Source organism: Aphis gossypii, chromosome 1 (genome assembly GCF_020184175.1).
Source record: "Aphis gossypii isolate Hap1 chromosome 1, ASM2018417v2, whole genome shotgun sequence".
Taxonomy (NCBI): Eukaryota; Metazoa; Arthropoda; class Insecta; order Hemiptera; family Aphididae; genus Aphis; species Aphis gossypii.
The window spans coordinates 32,134,922-32,152,735 of NC_065530.1; the positions used below are offsets into that span (position 1 = coordinate 32,134,922).

Below are 17,814 nucleotides of genomic sequence, written 5' to 3' on the forward strand. Positions count from 1 at the left end.
TCAAAATTTAAACATCTATAATATATATATGTATATTATATATCAGTTTGATTTATTTAACTGCAGCCTGCAGGTTAATCGCTTGTATTTATATTGTAGCCAATTCACCGTTGTTGGCTCCGAAAAAACTTCACAGTATATATATATATTATTTAATAGTATAACTATAAGTACTATTAATTATTATTATTACGATGTGCTGATGAACCACGACGATTCCCGTGGTCTTATATTTTTATTTTGTACACTCTACCTCGATCTCCTAACTTATTATTATTATTGTGCATTTTTCATATTTATATTACATTGTCTTTAGGATATTTGTTAATTATATCATCTTATGTTTTACTATGCACTTGTTGTATTTTGCCTTATATTGTGCAGCCAATGGCATTATTAATTATTAAGGTTTATTCTTTTGTTATTTTTGTTATAAAAGGCGTTTTTGGTCGAATTCATTATTCATTGTTTTATATCAGAATAGCCAATAGGTATACCTACACGACGGATCTATTACGTTGCATTTTCATCCGTGGCGGAAAACAGCGGATTTACTGATTAAGTAGAGCTCCGATTTCTATGTAATTGCATATTTTTTTCCTTTTCACATTTTTGTCAGTAATATTTACAAATCATAGTTTGGTCGTTTGGAGTTACTGGTGAAATCTTTTTTTACATACTTCTGCATATTTAATGGTTATTGCATATTTTTACGAAATTTAAAATTTTTATATTTTGTATGTAATAATAATGTTAGGTATCCCTAACAACCACGGTTATGCATAATAATTATTATTTATAATAATTTTTACTTAACAATTTCATTGCTTGTAAGTTGTAACATTGATTATATTATTAGTTAAACTGTTGTCGTTGTCAATAATACAATGTTATCCCGTCCGGCGTCTTCATTGTCGGAATGTCGACCAGGAACCGGTCATGAAGGCGTGTTGCCCAATCAGAGACCTAACTCTAGGCTGTCTAGACCACAGTCAAGATTACCTGATATTTCTATGTGCACAGATTTACAAAAAATATGGGAATCTATATCAAACGAAATTGAAAATAATATGAACAAGGATGAAGTAAATATTTATTATACCTTATATAGATTATAGGTACCTAATATTAGTATTTTTTATTTTTAGAACAGAATGAAATTTAAAAATTTAAAATTTAAAATATAAATACGTTTTTTGTCACTATTTTATTTAACAAAGAAACTTTTTTAGCGTTATATTAATAGTTTTTTTTATATAGATAATTATTAATATATATAGGTACACCCGAAAGCAATATAATATGTGCACCATATTTTAGTAAATTAATAGAAAATATAAAAGATGCCTAGTCGTATTCAATTCACTTCAATATTTTGTTAGCCATTTATACATCTAAATACGTAGATGTATATTATATTAATAAATGTTAATTGTTAAGTAATTGTATTTAAAATAACTTATTTTAATACGACAAAGGTAACTGTTCATAAACCTAAATTGAAGAATTTAGCCAATTTTAACATTTAACCAAGAAGTTTTAGGATTAAAACAAAATAATGTTCTAATATTATATTATATAACTATCATAGTCTTACTATACCTAATTCATTAATTGTATTGTAACGTGGTCGGGGATGACCAGTTAAATATAGGATATTCAGGGAAGAAGTTAGTTTCTTATGAATATAATTTAACCGTAACTCGGGAGCATAAATGGTACTTAGGATACAAATAAAAGTGGTTTGATCCAAATTCTTATTAATATATATAAAGTTTATTCTTACTTACTAATAACGTGTACAAGCTGCAGTGAGGCAGTCTCGGAATTCGTGTGCGCGTGATGTTAATCGCGGGGAACTACCTGTCTATTACATATTCGTATTTAGCCTTAGCTTTACAATAATTAAACATGAGACATCACAGGAGGGGCTTAATGTATATTCAGCATAATATATTTTACATGTTTGGTTTATGATATATAATATATATATATATATATATGTATACTATATAATATGTAATACGTGTAAGTATATAATATATGTACCTATTGTGCATATTATTATGTTTATAAAATATAAATAATTATGTAACAGTCGTTACAGTATATAAACTACTTATCAGTTAAAAATACGCAAATAATAATAAATTAGTTTATTCAGTGGTGTACATACGGTGGGGGGGTTCAACCACCCCAGGGCAAAAAAAAAAGTGATATTATTGATGAATTGTAATATATTCGTAGTTTCATAGTTATGCTCTGAACTTAAAGTATACAACTATACAAATATTATAATATTTAAATAATTATATTGATATAGATATAAGTGTTTGAAAAGTTTTGTTAACAATGCTGTTATTATATTCCTAAATACTAATTTATTGTTATGTAAAAGTAAACTGTAAATTGTTAAACAATTTGTATAATATAATATATATTTATAGCAATTATTAATTATTCGTGTATACAGTCACACGCGTCATAATAATATACAGTAGTTTTATTATTTTACTTATTAATAATTATATGTATTTGATTGTTAGAAAAATGGGTAGGTTTTTGTGTTAGTTATTTTTTTAATCCCCCCCCCCTCAGAGCAAGTTTGAATGTACGCCACTGAGTTTATTCAAATACGTTATTTTAAAATATATTAGTAAAAATAGTACATTATGTTCTATACTCTAGCTGTGTAAATGTAATATACTTCCAGAAAGCTATAGCTAGTATAGTAAAAAATAACATTTTAAATTTAAAATGTATCTACTCCTGGGCTTAAAATTAAACCTATAATGTTAGTATTTTAATTATCTTATTGGATCGTAGGCTATAAAATATTGTAATTATTTTTTAAATAGGGAACATTATTAAAAGATATTGGATACTTCACTGTGGCAAAATGGGGTATCCACCAGAGTACAGTTAGAAAGCCTGTATTCATCATCCAAGAACAAATAGCCAAAAATTTTAATTTAAAGAGATCAAGGCCATATAATTCAGGAATTGTAAGTACATTTTTATTTAAATCAAATCAAAATACCTAATCTTATGAAGTACAAAAAAATAATGTTTACAAAGTATAAAAACGAAATTTTGATAAATTATTATACCGATAAGAAGATAAGTACTCAATTTTTTAAAACTATTTTCAACTATTTACAAAAAAACAGATACAAGAACGCTGCTTGAATTTTTCGGTGATTGCACGTAATTGCAATTTAAACGTGGATATGGTAATTGACTACTATAAAGAAGTAGTTTCATCCTTTAAAAAATTATTAAGCGAAGGCAAAAATTGTGAGCTTCCTTTCCCAAACATCGGCAAAATTAGAATAAAAAATAAAATTATAACAATGAATTTTTATCAAGAGTTCTTGGAAAGACAAAGTAAAAATTTTAAAAACCAAATTGTGGCTCGGGAAAAAAATCAAGCCATTTACTATGATCCCGATTGGAATACAAATCAATTTGAAAATCGAGTAAGTTATTATGAATTAATGATTAAATAGAATACTTTTAAATTATATTTGATCTTATATTTTTAACTATAATAAAGAAATGTTTAATCGTAAAAATCTAAAATACAAATATTATTAAATTCTATGCGTAAAATTAAAAAAAAAATTAAATTTTTTAGAAACGACCGTGCTCAGCGATGTCAACAATAATTAGTCGTCCGGCGTCTTCATTGTCGAATTATAGACCAGGAACCGGTTATGTAGGTGTGTTGCCCAATCTTAGACCTAACTCTAGTCTGTCTAGACCACAGTCAAGATTGGCAATACAGCCCCATAAAGAACCAATAAGTAGACCTTTGGCCGGGACGGTTGTCCAGTCACCAGATTCGAAAATTGAAAAAACCTCATTTATATACGATAGAGGTAAGTAATTTGATTTGATCATCGTCCTAATATAGCAGTAGTGGTATATTTGTAATTTTGAATAGAGAACCAACACTGTATTAGTTTAAAATATTGTTTATAAGAATACTTATAATTGAATACTATATACATTGTGAATATTTTAATATAAGACACTCATTATTTAGAAAACTACGATGTTATTAACAAAACATATTAATTATTTATTATATTATTATGATTTATTAGATTACACAATTTTTTTTTTAATTATTTTATATGATTTTAATTTTTGAACGACAACATAATTTTTGATTTCATGTTCCAAAATAGAATATTTTTTGAAGATTTCGTTTGTATAAAAATTTAATTTTAAACAAATCAATTAGTTGTAAGTTATAACTTATAACTTATAATTATATAAATTTATATTAGCATTATTTAACATCATGTTGTCAAACATAACCCATACGAATACACATCATTCACTATTATTTATTATATATATATGTGTATTATTATAGTGTTACAGCTAAACAAAAAAAATAATTAATTAAATCAATATATTTTGGTTAACAATAATAAATAATAAGACTAATATTATATATATGTATATAAGAGTAGGTACTAGCAAGATACAATTATAAGTATTTATACCATTTCTCTATTATACAGTACTTTAACAATAATTCTATTTCAGATGAAACCCTCTGCCATAAATGTCATCTCAGAGAATACCGATTAAAACAAATCAATAATATACCACCAAAAAAAAAATTATCAAGAAATATATTTAAGAATGTAGCTGATAATTTAATCAATGGATATTTAAACACGGTAAAATGAAGAAATTATACACATTACTCACTTAATATAATAAATCATGTTGATTAACACAAGTTTATTATTATTATTAGGAAACTCTAAATAAGCGTAAAGACCAACTAAAGCAAACATCTGACTATAACTATAATACTGCAAAAGAATTATTAAATTCTATTGAAAAAGAAAAAAATATAAATCGTAAAAAAAATGTTGACAGTTATATTTTGAAAATAGTAAAATAATATATTTATATATTCTAATGGAGAGTACTTATGAAAATATTTAATATACTGTTGTGTTGAAAATTTATTGATTTAGAGACCAGCAAGTATTAATATTAAAAAAAATAATAACTTCAAGCATCATTATTAGATCAAATAAAATGTAATAAAATTAAAAAAGAAACAGACAAAATCGAATCTTTAAAGAATGAAAAACTGATGCAAACAGAATTGTCAAAAAGGTAAAATATATTATAAATTATGTAGTGTTCTGTATCCGAAATACTTTATAAACTTTTAAAATTACATTTAGTCTATATGATGAGATAAAAAGAAATAAAGAAGCAAGAAATAGGTCAAAAAAAGAATATTCATGTATCATTGATGAATACCTGAAAAAAAAAAATCAATTTACAGAAGAACTTAAAAAAAAAGATATAACAATACCACTGGATAAAACATTTGTTTTCGGTCCTGATCCAGCTAAATTACAAAAATTAAACAATTGGTAAGTCGGTTTATATCAATAATTTATTATAATAGGTATCTGGTATTGTTATAATAACATACAAATATATAACATCGTATTGGGTGTAATAACGCAAAAATAAAGAAATTAAAAATAAAAATAATTAAAAATATAGATAACAGTAATTGTAAAAATATTAATATGTTGATTAATATTTTTGTTTTTAAAAGTAATTGTTTTGATTTAAGCGAAGTAGTTAAATAAATTGTGTCGGCAACCACAAGGGACACAAGCCTTGAATGATTGCCTCAAATATATTTGTAAGTTATTAGAAATCTATTGATTATTTTAGCCTATTTTATCACTCTAAATTTGCGGAATTACCTTCCTCCTGATGGTCGGAGGGTTCTCGAGGTCGAGCTTCGAGAACGATCAAGTAAACTCTACAATACTATTATTATTTAAATGTGGGTGCGCATGCACCTTACCTTGTCCGCAGCTGTCTCTGGTTGCAGTCGACGTAACAAGGATGGAGTTTATTAATTTTTTTATCACTCAAGAAAGAATAATAAAAACACTTTGACAAATTTCGTTATATGAAAAAGAAACAGTAAAGTTGTCGTAGGCAATGTCCTCTGAGTGGTTGCGAGTAATTCTGCTGTGCTCCTGCACTTGTCTGTCTGGGTGGTGCTCATGCACTTATATATTTTGGATGTGCTCATGCACTACCCGCTATGGAGGGTGCTCATGCACTGATGAGAGGAGACGATTTAGGCCAGGTTCGCCAGAGCCATCGGCGGCCCGATCAAAGGTGTCGGTGTCCCCAAAGAAAATTGTCTTTTTCCCTGGTGAAAGCGACCCTGACCGGACCATCCCCCGTCTCCGGCGGCACATGAAAGAAGTTGCATGTGTTGCGCTGTACCGTTATAATCCCGTACAGTGTCCTGTACGAGACTAGATAATAGGAATCGTTCCAATCACCAGTGACTTGATTTATTGGGGTTATTTTAGATTTTATTACATGCGTGCGACAACTCGACCGTTATATATTTTATTAAATGAAAATAACGACTTTACAAAAATCATGATATGTAGAATTGAGCATATCATTACATGGGTAACATACTATTAGAATATTACTATTACATATCTCGAATGAGTTGTAAAATTAATATGTACTTCATTCATTAAAATAATGTTACACATTATGCAAGCCGGTTATTTAACCGTCTTATTTAAGGAACCTAAATATGCAAGATGATCCGTTTAAAATCTGTAAGTATCTACTCATTATTTCGGAGTTTTACATTTTTATGAAAATGTTGTTTATTCGTCATAATTTAATTTCATTACAAAACTACATTTTCGAAAAAAATTATATTTTTTAGAATGTTTTATCGTTATCCTTTATTAAATTTCTTTCTTATTTTATTTATTTATATTATACATTATTAATTTTATATTTTTCAAAGTAATTTAAAACAATAAAAAAATGACCAGTATTTATAACTTTATAAGTATGTAAAATTTAGACGAGCAGATTAGTGAATGATTATCTTTGTCCCACTTTATACCGATCACAATTTTAAATACTTATAAATTATGACTATTTATAAGTAGGTAACTAATAGCAATAAATTTGATTTATATTTTTCATGTATCAAAAAACTGAAAAATGTCATTGCATCGAAATATGAAATTTAAAATTATCTCTTATTATTTAAAAACTTAAAACCTTAACAAATCTGATAACATATTTTTTTTCCAAAAATGTCGCACAATCTCATCAAAATATGAAAATAATATATTTTCAAACATTTTAAAGCTTTTTGAAATATCTATTCGTATGGTTTCGCAACATTTATAATTAACAAATTTTGATTGGATAAAAACTAATAGTGTGTAAAAAAAAAATAATAAAATAATAATAATAATAACAGTTTTAAAAGTAGTTCCAGACGGTAACTTTTGTCATTGTATTGTCATAGTTGGATTGGAAGTTCTTTGAGCTTTTTAACTGCGTCTTTGATGAGATTATGTAAATCATTTAGGGTGCCATAAAATGCATATAACTCACACTCGTCGTTTATGTGTTTCATCGTTTGTTTTTTAGCGCCGCATTCACATTTTTCTGTGTTTTTTAATATTTCATTTTTTTAGGGCTGTAGCACATCTTCCCTGGTCTGTGCGGAATCTATTTAATATTATCCATTCTCTTCTGGGTAGTTTGAAACCTAGAACCAAAATTCCTGGTATCTGTATTAGATTTTTGTTTACTACAGTCCTCCTTTCCCATGAAGAATGCTATTTTTCCATGATCGTCTTATTTTCTGACGGTGATTCCTCAACAGCTGTCCAAAATGGGGTTCTTGACTTGAGGCGAGTTCTTGGGGGATTTAATAGGACAGAGTTTATTGGTAGTTGTTGGTTATTTTTGTAATTATTCCACTCATTTATTAGAAATTCTTCGCGTCTTAGTGGCGGAGGTGGAATATTTGATAGTACTGGTAACCATGGGGTAGATGTGGGCTTAAGTGTTCCGCTTATTATGCACATAGTTGTATTTAACTGAGTGTCTATTTTCTTGGCATGTTTGCTTTTAGTCCATACCAGTGCGCAGTATTCTGCAGCTGAGTACATCAATGAAAAAGCAGCTATTCTTAACGTTTCTGCTCCAGCTCCCGATCCAGTCCCCGTTAGCTTCGTTAATAAATTATTCCTTGTTTTTATCTTCTGCATCAGCTTTTCTATAAGTGGCCCGTATGTTTAGAGATCGATCTAATGTGATACCAAGGTATTTTAGTGCAGGGTTGTGCTGCACACTTTCCTCATCGAATATGATATTAATCGTTGTGGATGCTTGTCTATTATTTAGATGAAAGTTTATAGATTCAGTTTTATGCGGATTTGGTTAGAGCCTCCATTTTTAAAGTATAGAATTAAGGTCTCTAGGTTGTCTTCAAGTGTTCTCGAAAATCGAAAATCGAAAATCTTTATGCTGGCAATTAGCTTGCTAAGGCTGTATCGTCAGCGTACTGTAATTTGTTAGATTCAGTCTTGGACATGTCATGGAAGTATAGGTTGAAAAGTAAAGGGGCCATTATAGAGCCTTGGGCCAGTCCATTGTTCAATTTTCTCTATTTGGTTTTTTTTCCATTTAAGTGAACTATCATCCGCCTGTTTGTTAACATGCTTTTAATAAGGTCTATCGTCTTTTTGCACCATACTACTCTGCTGAGTTTTAAGAGTAATCCTTCCCTTTACATTGTGTCGTACACAGAAGATAAGTCTATTAGGATAGCGCCTGTTTTCATGCATTTTTGATATCCTGCTTCGATAAAGGATGTTAAGGTGAGAACTTGCTCACAACACGAGCGACCCTCGCGGAAATCGGCTTGTTCTATTGGTAGAACTTTGTCGGTAAGTGGCTGTATCCTATTTTGTATTATACGCTCAAACAGTTTGAAACTGCAGCTTAAAAGTGCGACTGATCGGAAGTGGGCGGGGATGCTACCGTCTTTATCTGGTTTCTTTACTGCTACTATTTTTGTTGGATACAAGTTATTTCAAATTTCACGCGGTCATGCCGTAACAATAACGTGCCGTAATGTTGTCACGCCGGAGCGTTGTCACGTAATCCAACCTTTGGACCCCCCATATCGCCACGACCAAGCTAGCCGTCGGTGCCCCGCCGCCGTCTTTTGTCGTATTTCTATCGTCAACAGAACTGGTCTACGATCCGGTGTCCCGTCGCCGTTACTCCGCCATTGTTTTTGTGTTTGGCCTTCTGAGCTCATCCGAGCTGATCGTTGTTTCGCGCCCTGTCGTATTCGCAGTCGTAGTGTTTTTTGGCTTGCGTGCCACCCGGCTTATTGTATTTTGTACCGTCGCCCGTCCGTTTCTACGCAGTGCGACCCAAGCCGGTCTGCTCACCCACGTGTCCTTTGCCCGTCCGTTCTACGCTGTGCAAGCACGTGGCCGTGATCCTCGTCATTTTTTGTATGTTTGTGCCGTCGCCCGTCTGTCTTACGCAGTGCGACCCGTGTAGTGCACCCCTTTTCGCTTTTCGCGTATTGTTCACCCGCGACGTCGATTTCGCCGCGCAAACACGTTAAAACATATTTAGCCATTTTGTCACTTTTGCCGTGGTCTACGCCGTGACAACGGACGCCCACGCGCAACGGTTCGCGTCGTCGAGTTCGCGACCGTTATTGCCATCCGAGCACGCATCGTCCGGTGGTTTTATGTTTTCCACGTTCGCTCTATTCGAGTGATCTAACGTACACCCGTACACATCGTCGTTGCCCCGTTTTCGTCGTGATCAACATTCGCGCAGTTGTCGCAGCTCCATTCAGCGCCCCCGACGGGTATCATCGACCAGTTATCACGTCGTCAACATCAATATCGCCGGGTATCAACTGGTCGTACACGCGATTTATTATTTTTCATTATTAATTGATTGTCGATTTATTATCCGACGTTGTGATTTGTACTTTGTATTTTTTTTATTTGCTCAATCGTTTTCCGCCGATCGATTTGTGAACGTGCGCCCCATTTACTAACCCTAGCACGTAAGATTATTTCTTTTCAGAACTGACGCAATAAATTTATATATGTATATTATCAGTTCTTTTGTTTTATATTAGTGTTAGGGTGCCTTCACTCATCATCGTTTAGTTATACTGTTGCCATAGGAGTTAACCAGCCTCTTCACCCCCTACTATTAGTGTTATACAGTCCACTCTCTACCAGGTTACAGGATCGACAAGACAATCGAACACACAGCGGGTTGCGTGTTGGTCCGCCGTGCCGGCTTTACTTGTGCAGCCGCTAACTCACAATTTTGGGTTTTTTAAATTGTCTTGGTAGGTGTCCGGTTTTTAAAATGTTACTGTACAAAGTAATTAGGTACCATTTTGCTGCGGTACCATGGTTTAGTAAGAATTCTGATAGGATCCCATCCAGTCCAGGTGATTTGTTTTTTTTTTTGGCTGACGCTAGTGCTATTTTCAACTCATCCGTAGTGATCACTCTTCCGTTTTAACTGGTGTGAGGAAGATCTCTTTTTTCTTTACGTAATTAGCTTTTTACTTTTGTAGAACAGTGTTTGTCAACTATCCCCTTTGATGATTTTAGAAGGTGTTCAGCTATATTATTTGCTGTTGGTTTACTTGTTTGATTTGTTGCGTGTTCTTGAGTAGATCCAAGTATTCTTATTAGGCCCCTTGCTTTCCTACTTGAATGTATGGAATTTAGTCCCTCAGTTTTGTCCATCCAGGATTTTCTTCATTGGTCATCTAAGGCTTTCATTAAAGCATCTGCAACATCTTCATTTCCATTTTCTCTATATCCGTCCATTAGGTTCTCTTAGTGTTTATTCCATCCTGGAATGTATTCCATTCGGTATCCTTTGTCCTCTGGAGATATTTCTCTTAGTTGATGCTATTATGACTTTGATAAATCTGTTATATGATCCTGGGATCTGTCGGCTCCGTTTAACAATTTAATGTAGGTCTTTTTAGAACAATGGCCAATTCGCATTTTTGAAGTTCCATCTTGGGATTGGGGCTGACATTACAAGTTGAACCACTAGTCCCCATTCTACTATCACAGGCCTATGTTGACTGTGTGTAAAATGATTTATGATTGTTTTATTTGGCTTTGGAACTTCGTTTAGTGATTTCCTTGATACTATGCATCGATCAATGGAGTAATATTTTTTCCATCTTGCGGATTTAAAAGTACCTTTCCCTTTTGGGTCATATATTAGGTAGAGATCATTGTTTGTTATATGGTCATTTAGAGTCTCACCATTCTCGACATTTGCCCTATTCTTGGTGGTGACTGTTGTAGTCTCCTAAGTATAATGTAGGGTGTTCATAGAGTCTAAGTGATTCTATTTCCTATTTGTTATTAGTTTGCTTATGCCTTATATATATATTCACTATTTTCAGGCCGGCTATAGCTATGCAAATTGTTTGCGTTCAATTCTGGTCACTTTGATGTAATATATGTGTGTCTGTGATATCAATCCTGACGTAAGTTGCAATGCCGTACGCCTTGCTTTGTATAGATGCTTTTATCTTGTAGCCTTCGATCTTCCCTCTCGATTCTAAGTTATTGTTGTCGTATGTGTGTGTCTTCTGGAGAGCAATAACGTGAACATCGAGGCCTTTAATTGACTTGGCTAGGTATTCGCATTTTTATTTTGAGATGTATTCTATGTTGAGCTGATATAACCTAAGGGTGTGCCCTACATCTCTCTTTCGAGAGTATTAATTAGGAATATTTTTGGTGTTTCAATCTAGTTTGTTTGCTGTGTTATTGTGAAAACGCTGTGATTCCAAATGGCTTGTACAGCCCCAAGTCGACGACATTGATACGGGTATTATCCTCGTATGCAGGGTGGGCCGTTTGTAGGCTGTCGCCACATTTTTTTAAATAACTAGTGAAAACACTAAAATGAATTATATTGAAATTTCTTGAAATTGAAATTGCGATCAGTATGCTCATTTAATTGAACATTATTTGCAAAAATGTACTTACTTTTCTTCATCGCCTAAAAATTAAATTGCTAACCTACTTGTTTTGAATACGTACTTAATAGGTTTTCATAAGATAAAGTAAGTATGAATAGAAATTATATAATTTTATTATTCGTGTAAAATTAATGATTTGTTGAGTGAATTATGAAGGAGCTCACGACACACCACCAAACCACGTAATTTTATTAGGTACCGTTATGGCGTTATAGAATATTGTATATTGTTATATTTTATATACATATGTGAACTTTTAATTAAATTACTATGGAATGGTGTAATATTAGTATTAGGACAAAAATGAACATAATATCATCAATATTCAAATTAATTTTAAGTGGATATTATGGGTACCATGAAAATATTCCAGTAACTGCTTGTTTAAACTTTTTTAAACTAAATTGTGTGTTCAATATTTTCATTCGTTTCCTATGTAGTTTTACAATAATTCAGGTCCCAGAAAAAAACATCGAGTTAGAAATTATTAGAGTTTGGTATATAAGATTTCTATGAATCAGTTGGTCTTAAAAAACTACTTAAATATATTTATTATAATAATTTTCATTAATATATCAATATTATGGTTTTGAGTAATGAATTTCGGGGTGTGTGGGGATGGAGCACTCCGTCTACCATGACTCAATTACATGTTAAAACATCCCCGTAAAATGAATCCTAGATACACGCCAATGCATTGATGTATATTGTTTTCTACTTTTTACAATTAGAAATAATGTTTCGATTTTCAACTTCCATATCTTTTATAGTAGGAATGTGAATTAAGTTAGAACTCTGGGGATCAAAAATTCAAAAATAAAAAATCCTAATTTTTTTCTTAATAAATGGAAAAAACAAAAAACAAAGAAATATAAGTACCTAAGTATAGGTAGGTACTCAGTACTAAATAACCATATATATATGTTGATAGACCGCCTTAGCTCAAAATCATTTTTCATATTATGCAATGAATTATCACTCTCTTCAATTTTAATGCATACATTACAATTACATAATATTTTGACTTACTCAATAACGAGGTACAGTACTGTACAGTAGAGCTTTACATATTTTCCGCTTATTTATGAATGTAAATTGTTATTTTAATTATTATTTTAATGTATGACGTTATGGCGTGTTTTCTGGACTGAGTGCACACGGCTCTTAGTCACACTCTTGTAAGAAAAAAAAAATTAAAAAACTAAGAATTCAATATTTAATACATATACATGTTATAATATGAACTCTGTTTTAGTAAAAACCGTCAGATTGCATGGGACCAATTAGCACAAATTAAAGCAAAAAAAAAGGAAACCGATAAACAAAAAGAAAATGACAAAGAATTCGAAAGAAAACTATTAATAAAAATTAAAGAAGAGTATGGATTACATCATATGATAATATTATAAATGTAAACTTCAATTATATTATATTCTTTTTTTTTTTAAGAGATACAATATTAAAAGAAGAAAATGCAAAAAAAAAAGAACAAACGAAAAACGAAAAACAAATTATATATGATGGGGATGCAAATATACCGGGAGCATATGTAAGTTTAGTTATATATCATATCAATATTCTCTTCTCACAACGGTCCGGAGGACTAAGCGCCCGTCGTACGCCATAGTAAGGCCCGTTGGTGCCACAACTATTTTTAACATTTTTTTTATGATGACAATAGTTATGAAAAAAAATGTTTAAAATAATAAATAAATAATAAATAAATAATACGTTTTAAAATTAAGAAAGTCCTTCGTGGTAACGAGTGTAAAACAATAAATTATCTTTATTTTGTAGAATGCAAACCCTCTTTTAGCATAATATTTCTGAGGGTTGGAATTTTCAGTATAGAATAGATACTTATAATTGATATATTTTAGGTAAATGTAATGTTATATACATACCTAGTACCTACATAATATTATTAAGACTCAGTGGTACATTTTAATATTCTGTTTACAGCCCATGTGTTTTCCGCTACGGCGGATTGTGGCCCGTTGCAGAGTATGCAAAAAAAATGGGCTCGAAAAGATATCAACACAGTGATTACGGCACAGATGCGGTCGGCACAGTTGCAGTCAATACCTTTTTGGTGGCACTTGCGGTTCCTATTTTTTTTTACATATTTGAACTGGTTTTTACAATACTGATGTAATAATAACAAAGTTAAACTTAAACTATATTAACTTTCCTTCGCATTTTTACAGGCTTAGGACTGGCAATAAATATTATTTAATATTTACTGGCGTGCTTAAAATTGTTTATTTTATATATATTTATTGTAAACTATTCTGATATAAATATAAAATATATAATTATTAATTTGTAGACTCTATTTTATTGAGACATGTCAGTTAATTGTTATTGCCTATTAATCAAGTTATTGTATGAAAGAAAATATTGTTATAATATTAATATTGTTAATATTAATATAATATTTTTTTATTTTTTTATTTGTTCATGATTTTAATAATGTTACATTACACTTGACAGTAGAATTGTAAAAACATTAAAATCATATGAAGAGGACAGATACTTAAAAAAATATTTAACAATATTTTCTTTCATACAAAAACTTGATTAATAGTCAATAACAATTAACCGACATGTCTCAATAAAATAGAGTCTACAAATTAATAATTATGTATTTTATATTTATATCAGAATAGTTTACAATAAATATATATAAAATAAACAATTTTAAGCACGCCAGTAAATATTAAATAATATTTATTGCCAGTCCTAAGCCTGTAAAAATGCGAAGGAAAGTTAATATAGTTTAAGTTTAACTTTGTTATTATTACATCAGTATTGTAAAAACCAGTTCAAATATGTAAAAAAAAATAGTGACCGCAAGTGCCACCAAAAAGGTATTGACCGCAACTGTGAAATCACAGTTCAACTCTAAAATCTTTATCATTGTGCCATCTCAAGTTTGCAGACGTTAAATAAAGGTAATAAACGTTTTGCACCTATTTTACAATGCAACGCAATCCAATATAACGCGCAAGAATATTCATGTTTGTCGCTGTGGGAACAGTGCTCACCACCGCCGACGTCGTCATCCAGCCAAGTGTCAGCTGATCCCGTCACCGGACCAGATGAGCTTTTTTTATTATTTATTTGTTGTTGTTTTTTTTGTGTTATCTCTATTGTTACCTATATACGGCGATCTACATGTCGTATAGGCGTTAGGTATTGGTCCCCACATATTTAATTGTCAGGTGTGATCATGCCCCCTTTTTATGTGTATGCTATTTACACATAGGTACACAGGGTGATTTTTTTATCAAACAACACTCATTATTTCCAAAAGTTTTCATTTTTTTGAAAATATTTTTTTACATAGTTTCTAATTGTTAAAACGTTTTTATAAAAAAATTATATTTTTAAATATTTTTTATCCTTATAATTTTTTAAGTTTTTTACTTTTTTGAATGACAACATAGATTTTTAATTTCATATTTCAAAGCAGAATAATTTTCTGAGTAATTCGATACATAAAAATCAAATTTAGGGTGAATAGTTTATGAGTTATACGTATTTAAAGTTTAGCTGCACGGAGTGGAGTGGTACGGGGTTACCCCGCAAATTGTTTGTCCACTACTCCGCTTGTCTAAACTTTGAATAAGTATAACTCATAAACTACTCACCCTAAATTCGATTTTTATGTATCAAAATACTCAAAAAATTATTCTGCTTTGGAATATGAAATTAAAAATCTTGTCATTCAAAAAAGTAAAAAACTTAAAAAAATTAAGGATAAAAAATATTTAAAAAAATATTTTTTTTTAAAAATGTTGTTTTTTAACAATTTGAAACTATGTAAAAAAATATTTTCAAAAAAATGAATACTTTTGGAAATAATGAGTGTTGTTTGATAAAAGAATCACCCTGTATAATATGTAAAATATGATATTTTTAATTAGGTAATCGACAATATTCAAATCTTAGAACATATACTAGTATATTATCTAAGATTTAAATAATAATACCAGCTATCATTTGTTTTTCTAAACCGCATGTCATCGGTGATGTTTCATACCACGGACTAAGATATATCTTAGTCCGTGTTTCTTACTTAAATTAATTTAAGTACCTATTCCCACTCACAGAGATTCACGTCTGCCAGTGTCGCGTAGCCAGCCATAGACGTTAAGCTCGACAGCTCCGTGACGGTGCTTCAACAATATTGATAAGAAACCCCGTAATGAAAACTTACGTTTCATTTCACATCTAAAAGTCAAAACAAAAGACTGTAAAGTCCTTTAAAACCAGAAAAAATTGTAATATAGACATGTGAAAGTTTCGTGATATGAATAATGAATACAAACCAGGAAAGAGATAGTAGTTATTTTACTACTTCATACTTACTAATTTTATCGTCGAATAAAAGGTTGTATATTATAAATTATAATACAATACATAAATAAAATAACAAAATTTTATGAAGAAAACAATATAGTATATTATGAATTATGACGTACAATACAATTATTGTTTGTTATTAAAAATAATGTTAGTAATATACTATTGTAACGTGGTCGGGGAACCTTATTACTAGGGCTAGGGACTTCTAGAAGTTTGCATGTTATGATATTCCCTAGCCTTACTTATTACGATATTAATTATCCAGGGAAAGTATTCTATTCCTTATGGACAAGTTTTCCGTAGCTGGGGGTTAGAAGACTATTATGAGATGGTAATCAATAACTAGACACGTTTGGTTTATTTATATAAAATACACATGACAGTATGGTAGATGACTGTTAATATTTGTAATGCTTGGTTTGCTCTCGTTGAAGGTTGTAATGAATACAACAGTAGCGCATAATTCACCTTACTACGATCATTTCACGCTAAAATTTAACGATAGAGGGCGCGTATGGGAAATGCGTTTTGAAGGTAGTCAACTTATAAACCCATTATCGTTAATTAATATACTTTAATTAACTAAAATGATGACTAAAAGTTATTAAGTATCGTATTATTTATCCTAATGTAGCTCTCCAGTCGAAAAGTAGAAAACTCTGTTTTAGTAAAAACCGTCAGATAGCATTGGACCAATTGTCACAAATGAAAGCAAAAAAAAAGGAAACCGATGAAGAAAAACAAAATGACAAAGACTTTGAAAGAAGGTTGTTAATGAAAATTAAAGAAGAGTATGGATTACATCATATGATAATATTATAAATGTAAACTTCAATTATATTATATTATATTCATTTTGTTTTTTTAAGAAGTACAATTTTAAAAGAAGAATATGAAAAAAAAAGAACAAAGGAAAAACGAAAAAAAAATTATATATGATGGGGATGCAAATATACCGGGTGCATATGTAAGTTTTGTTATTTATCATATCAATATTCTCTTCTCACAACGGTCCGGAGGACTAAGCGCCCATCGTACGCCATAGTTTGGTCCGCTGGTGCCACAAATATTTTTAACTTTTTTTTTATGATGACAATAGTTATGAAAAATGTGTTTAAAATTATAAATTTAATCTATAATGTTCAATGTATTCTAAATTTTAACAATAACTAAACGTTTCGTTACTCAATTTTTCATGCATTTATAGTAGTAAATACTTATATTATACGTTATATTATAATACTTAGGTAGTTAGGTATATTATAATTTATAGTTATTACGTATTATTCTATTCCTATAACTAGGGCTAGAAATTATATGCACTAAAAAAATGTAAAATATGCTATTGGCTGAATAAAATTATGGAATTACCAAATAAAATAAACGCCATAAATATAATTAAAAGTAAAATAAATAAATAATACGTTTTAAAATTAAGAAAGTCCTTCGTGGTAACGAGTGTAAAACAATAAATTATCTTTATTTTGTAGAATGCAAACCCTCTTTTAGCATAATATTTCTGAGGGTTG

General features: G+C 30.4%; 1 protein-coding gene across 1 annotated transcript; it reads left to right on the top strand.

Moving 5' to 3' along the window:
- Positions 1 to 498: 498 nt before the first annotated feature.
- LOC126549155 (uncharacterized) lies at positions 499 to 17,041 on the top strand. The gene is given in 13 exon segments (XM_050197713.1): positions 499 to 1,085; positions 2,859 to 3,005; positions 3,171 to 3,479; positions 3,638 to 3,881; positions 4,561 to 4,697; positions 4,778 to 4,918; positions 5,004 to 5,046; positions 5,049 to 5,148; positions 5,220 to 5,414; positions 13,170 to 13,292; positions 13,364 to 13,463; positions 13,877 to 14,018; positions 16,920 to 17,041. Coding segments are annotated over 12 exon segments (1,821 nt in total). The 5' UTR covers positions 499 to 887; the 3' UTR covers positions 13,961 to 14,018; positions 16,920 to 17,041.
- The last annotated feature ends 773 nt before the right edge of the window (positions 17,042 to 17,814 follow it).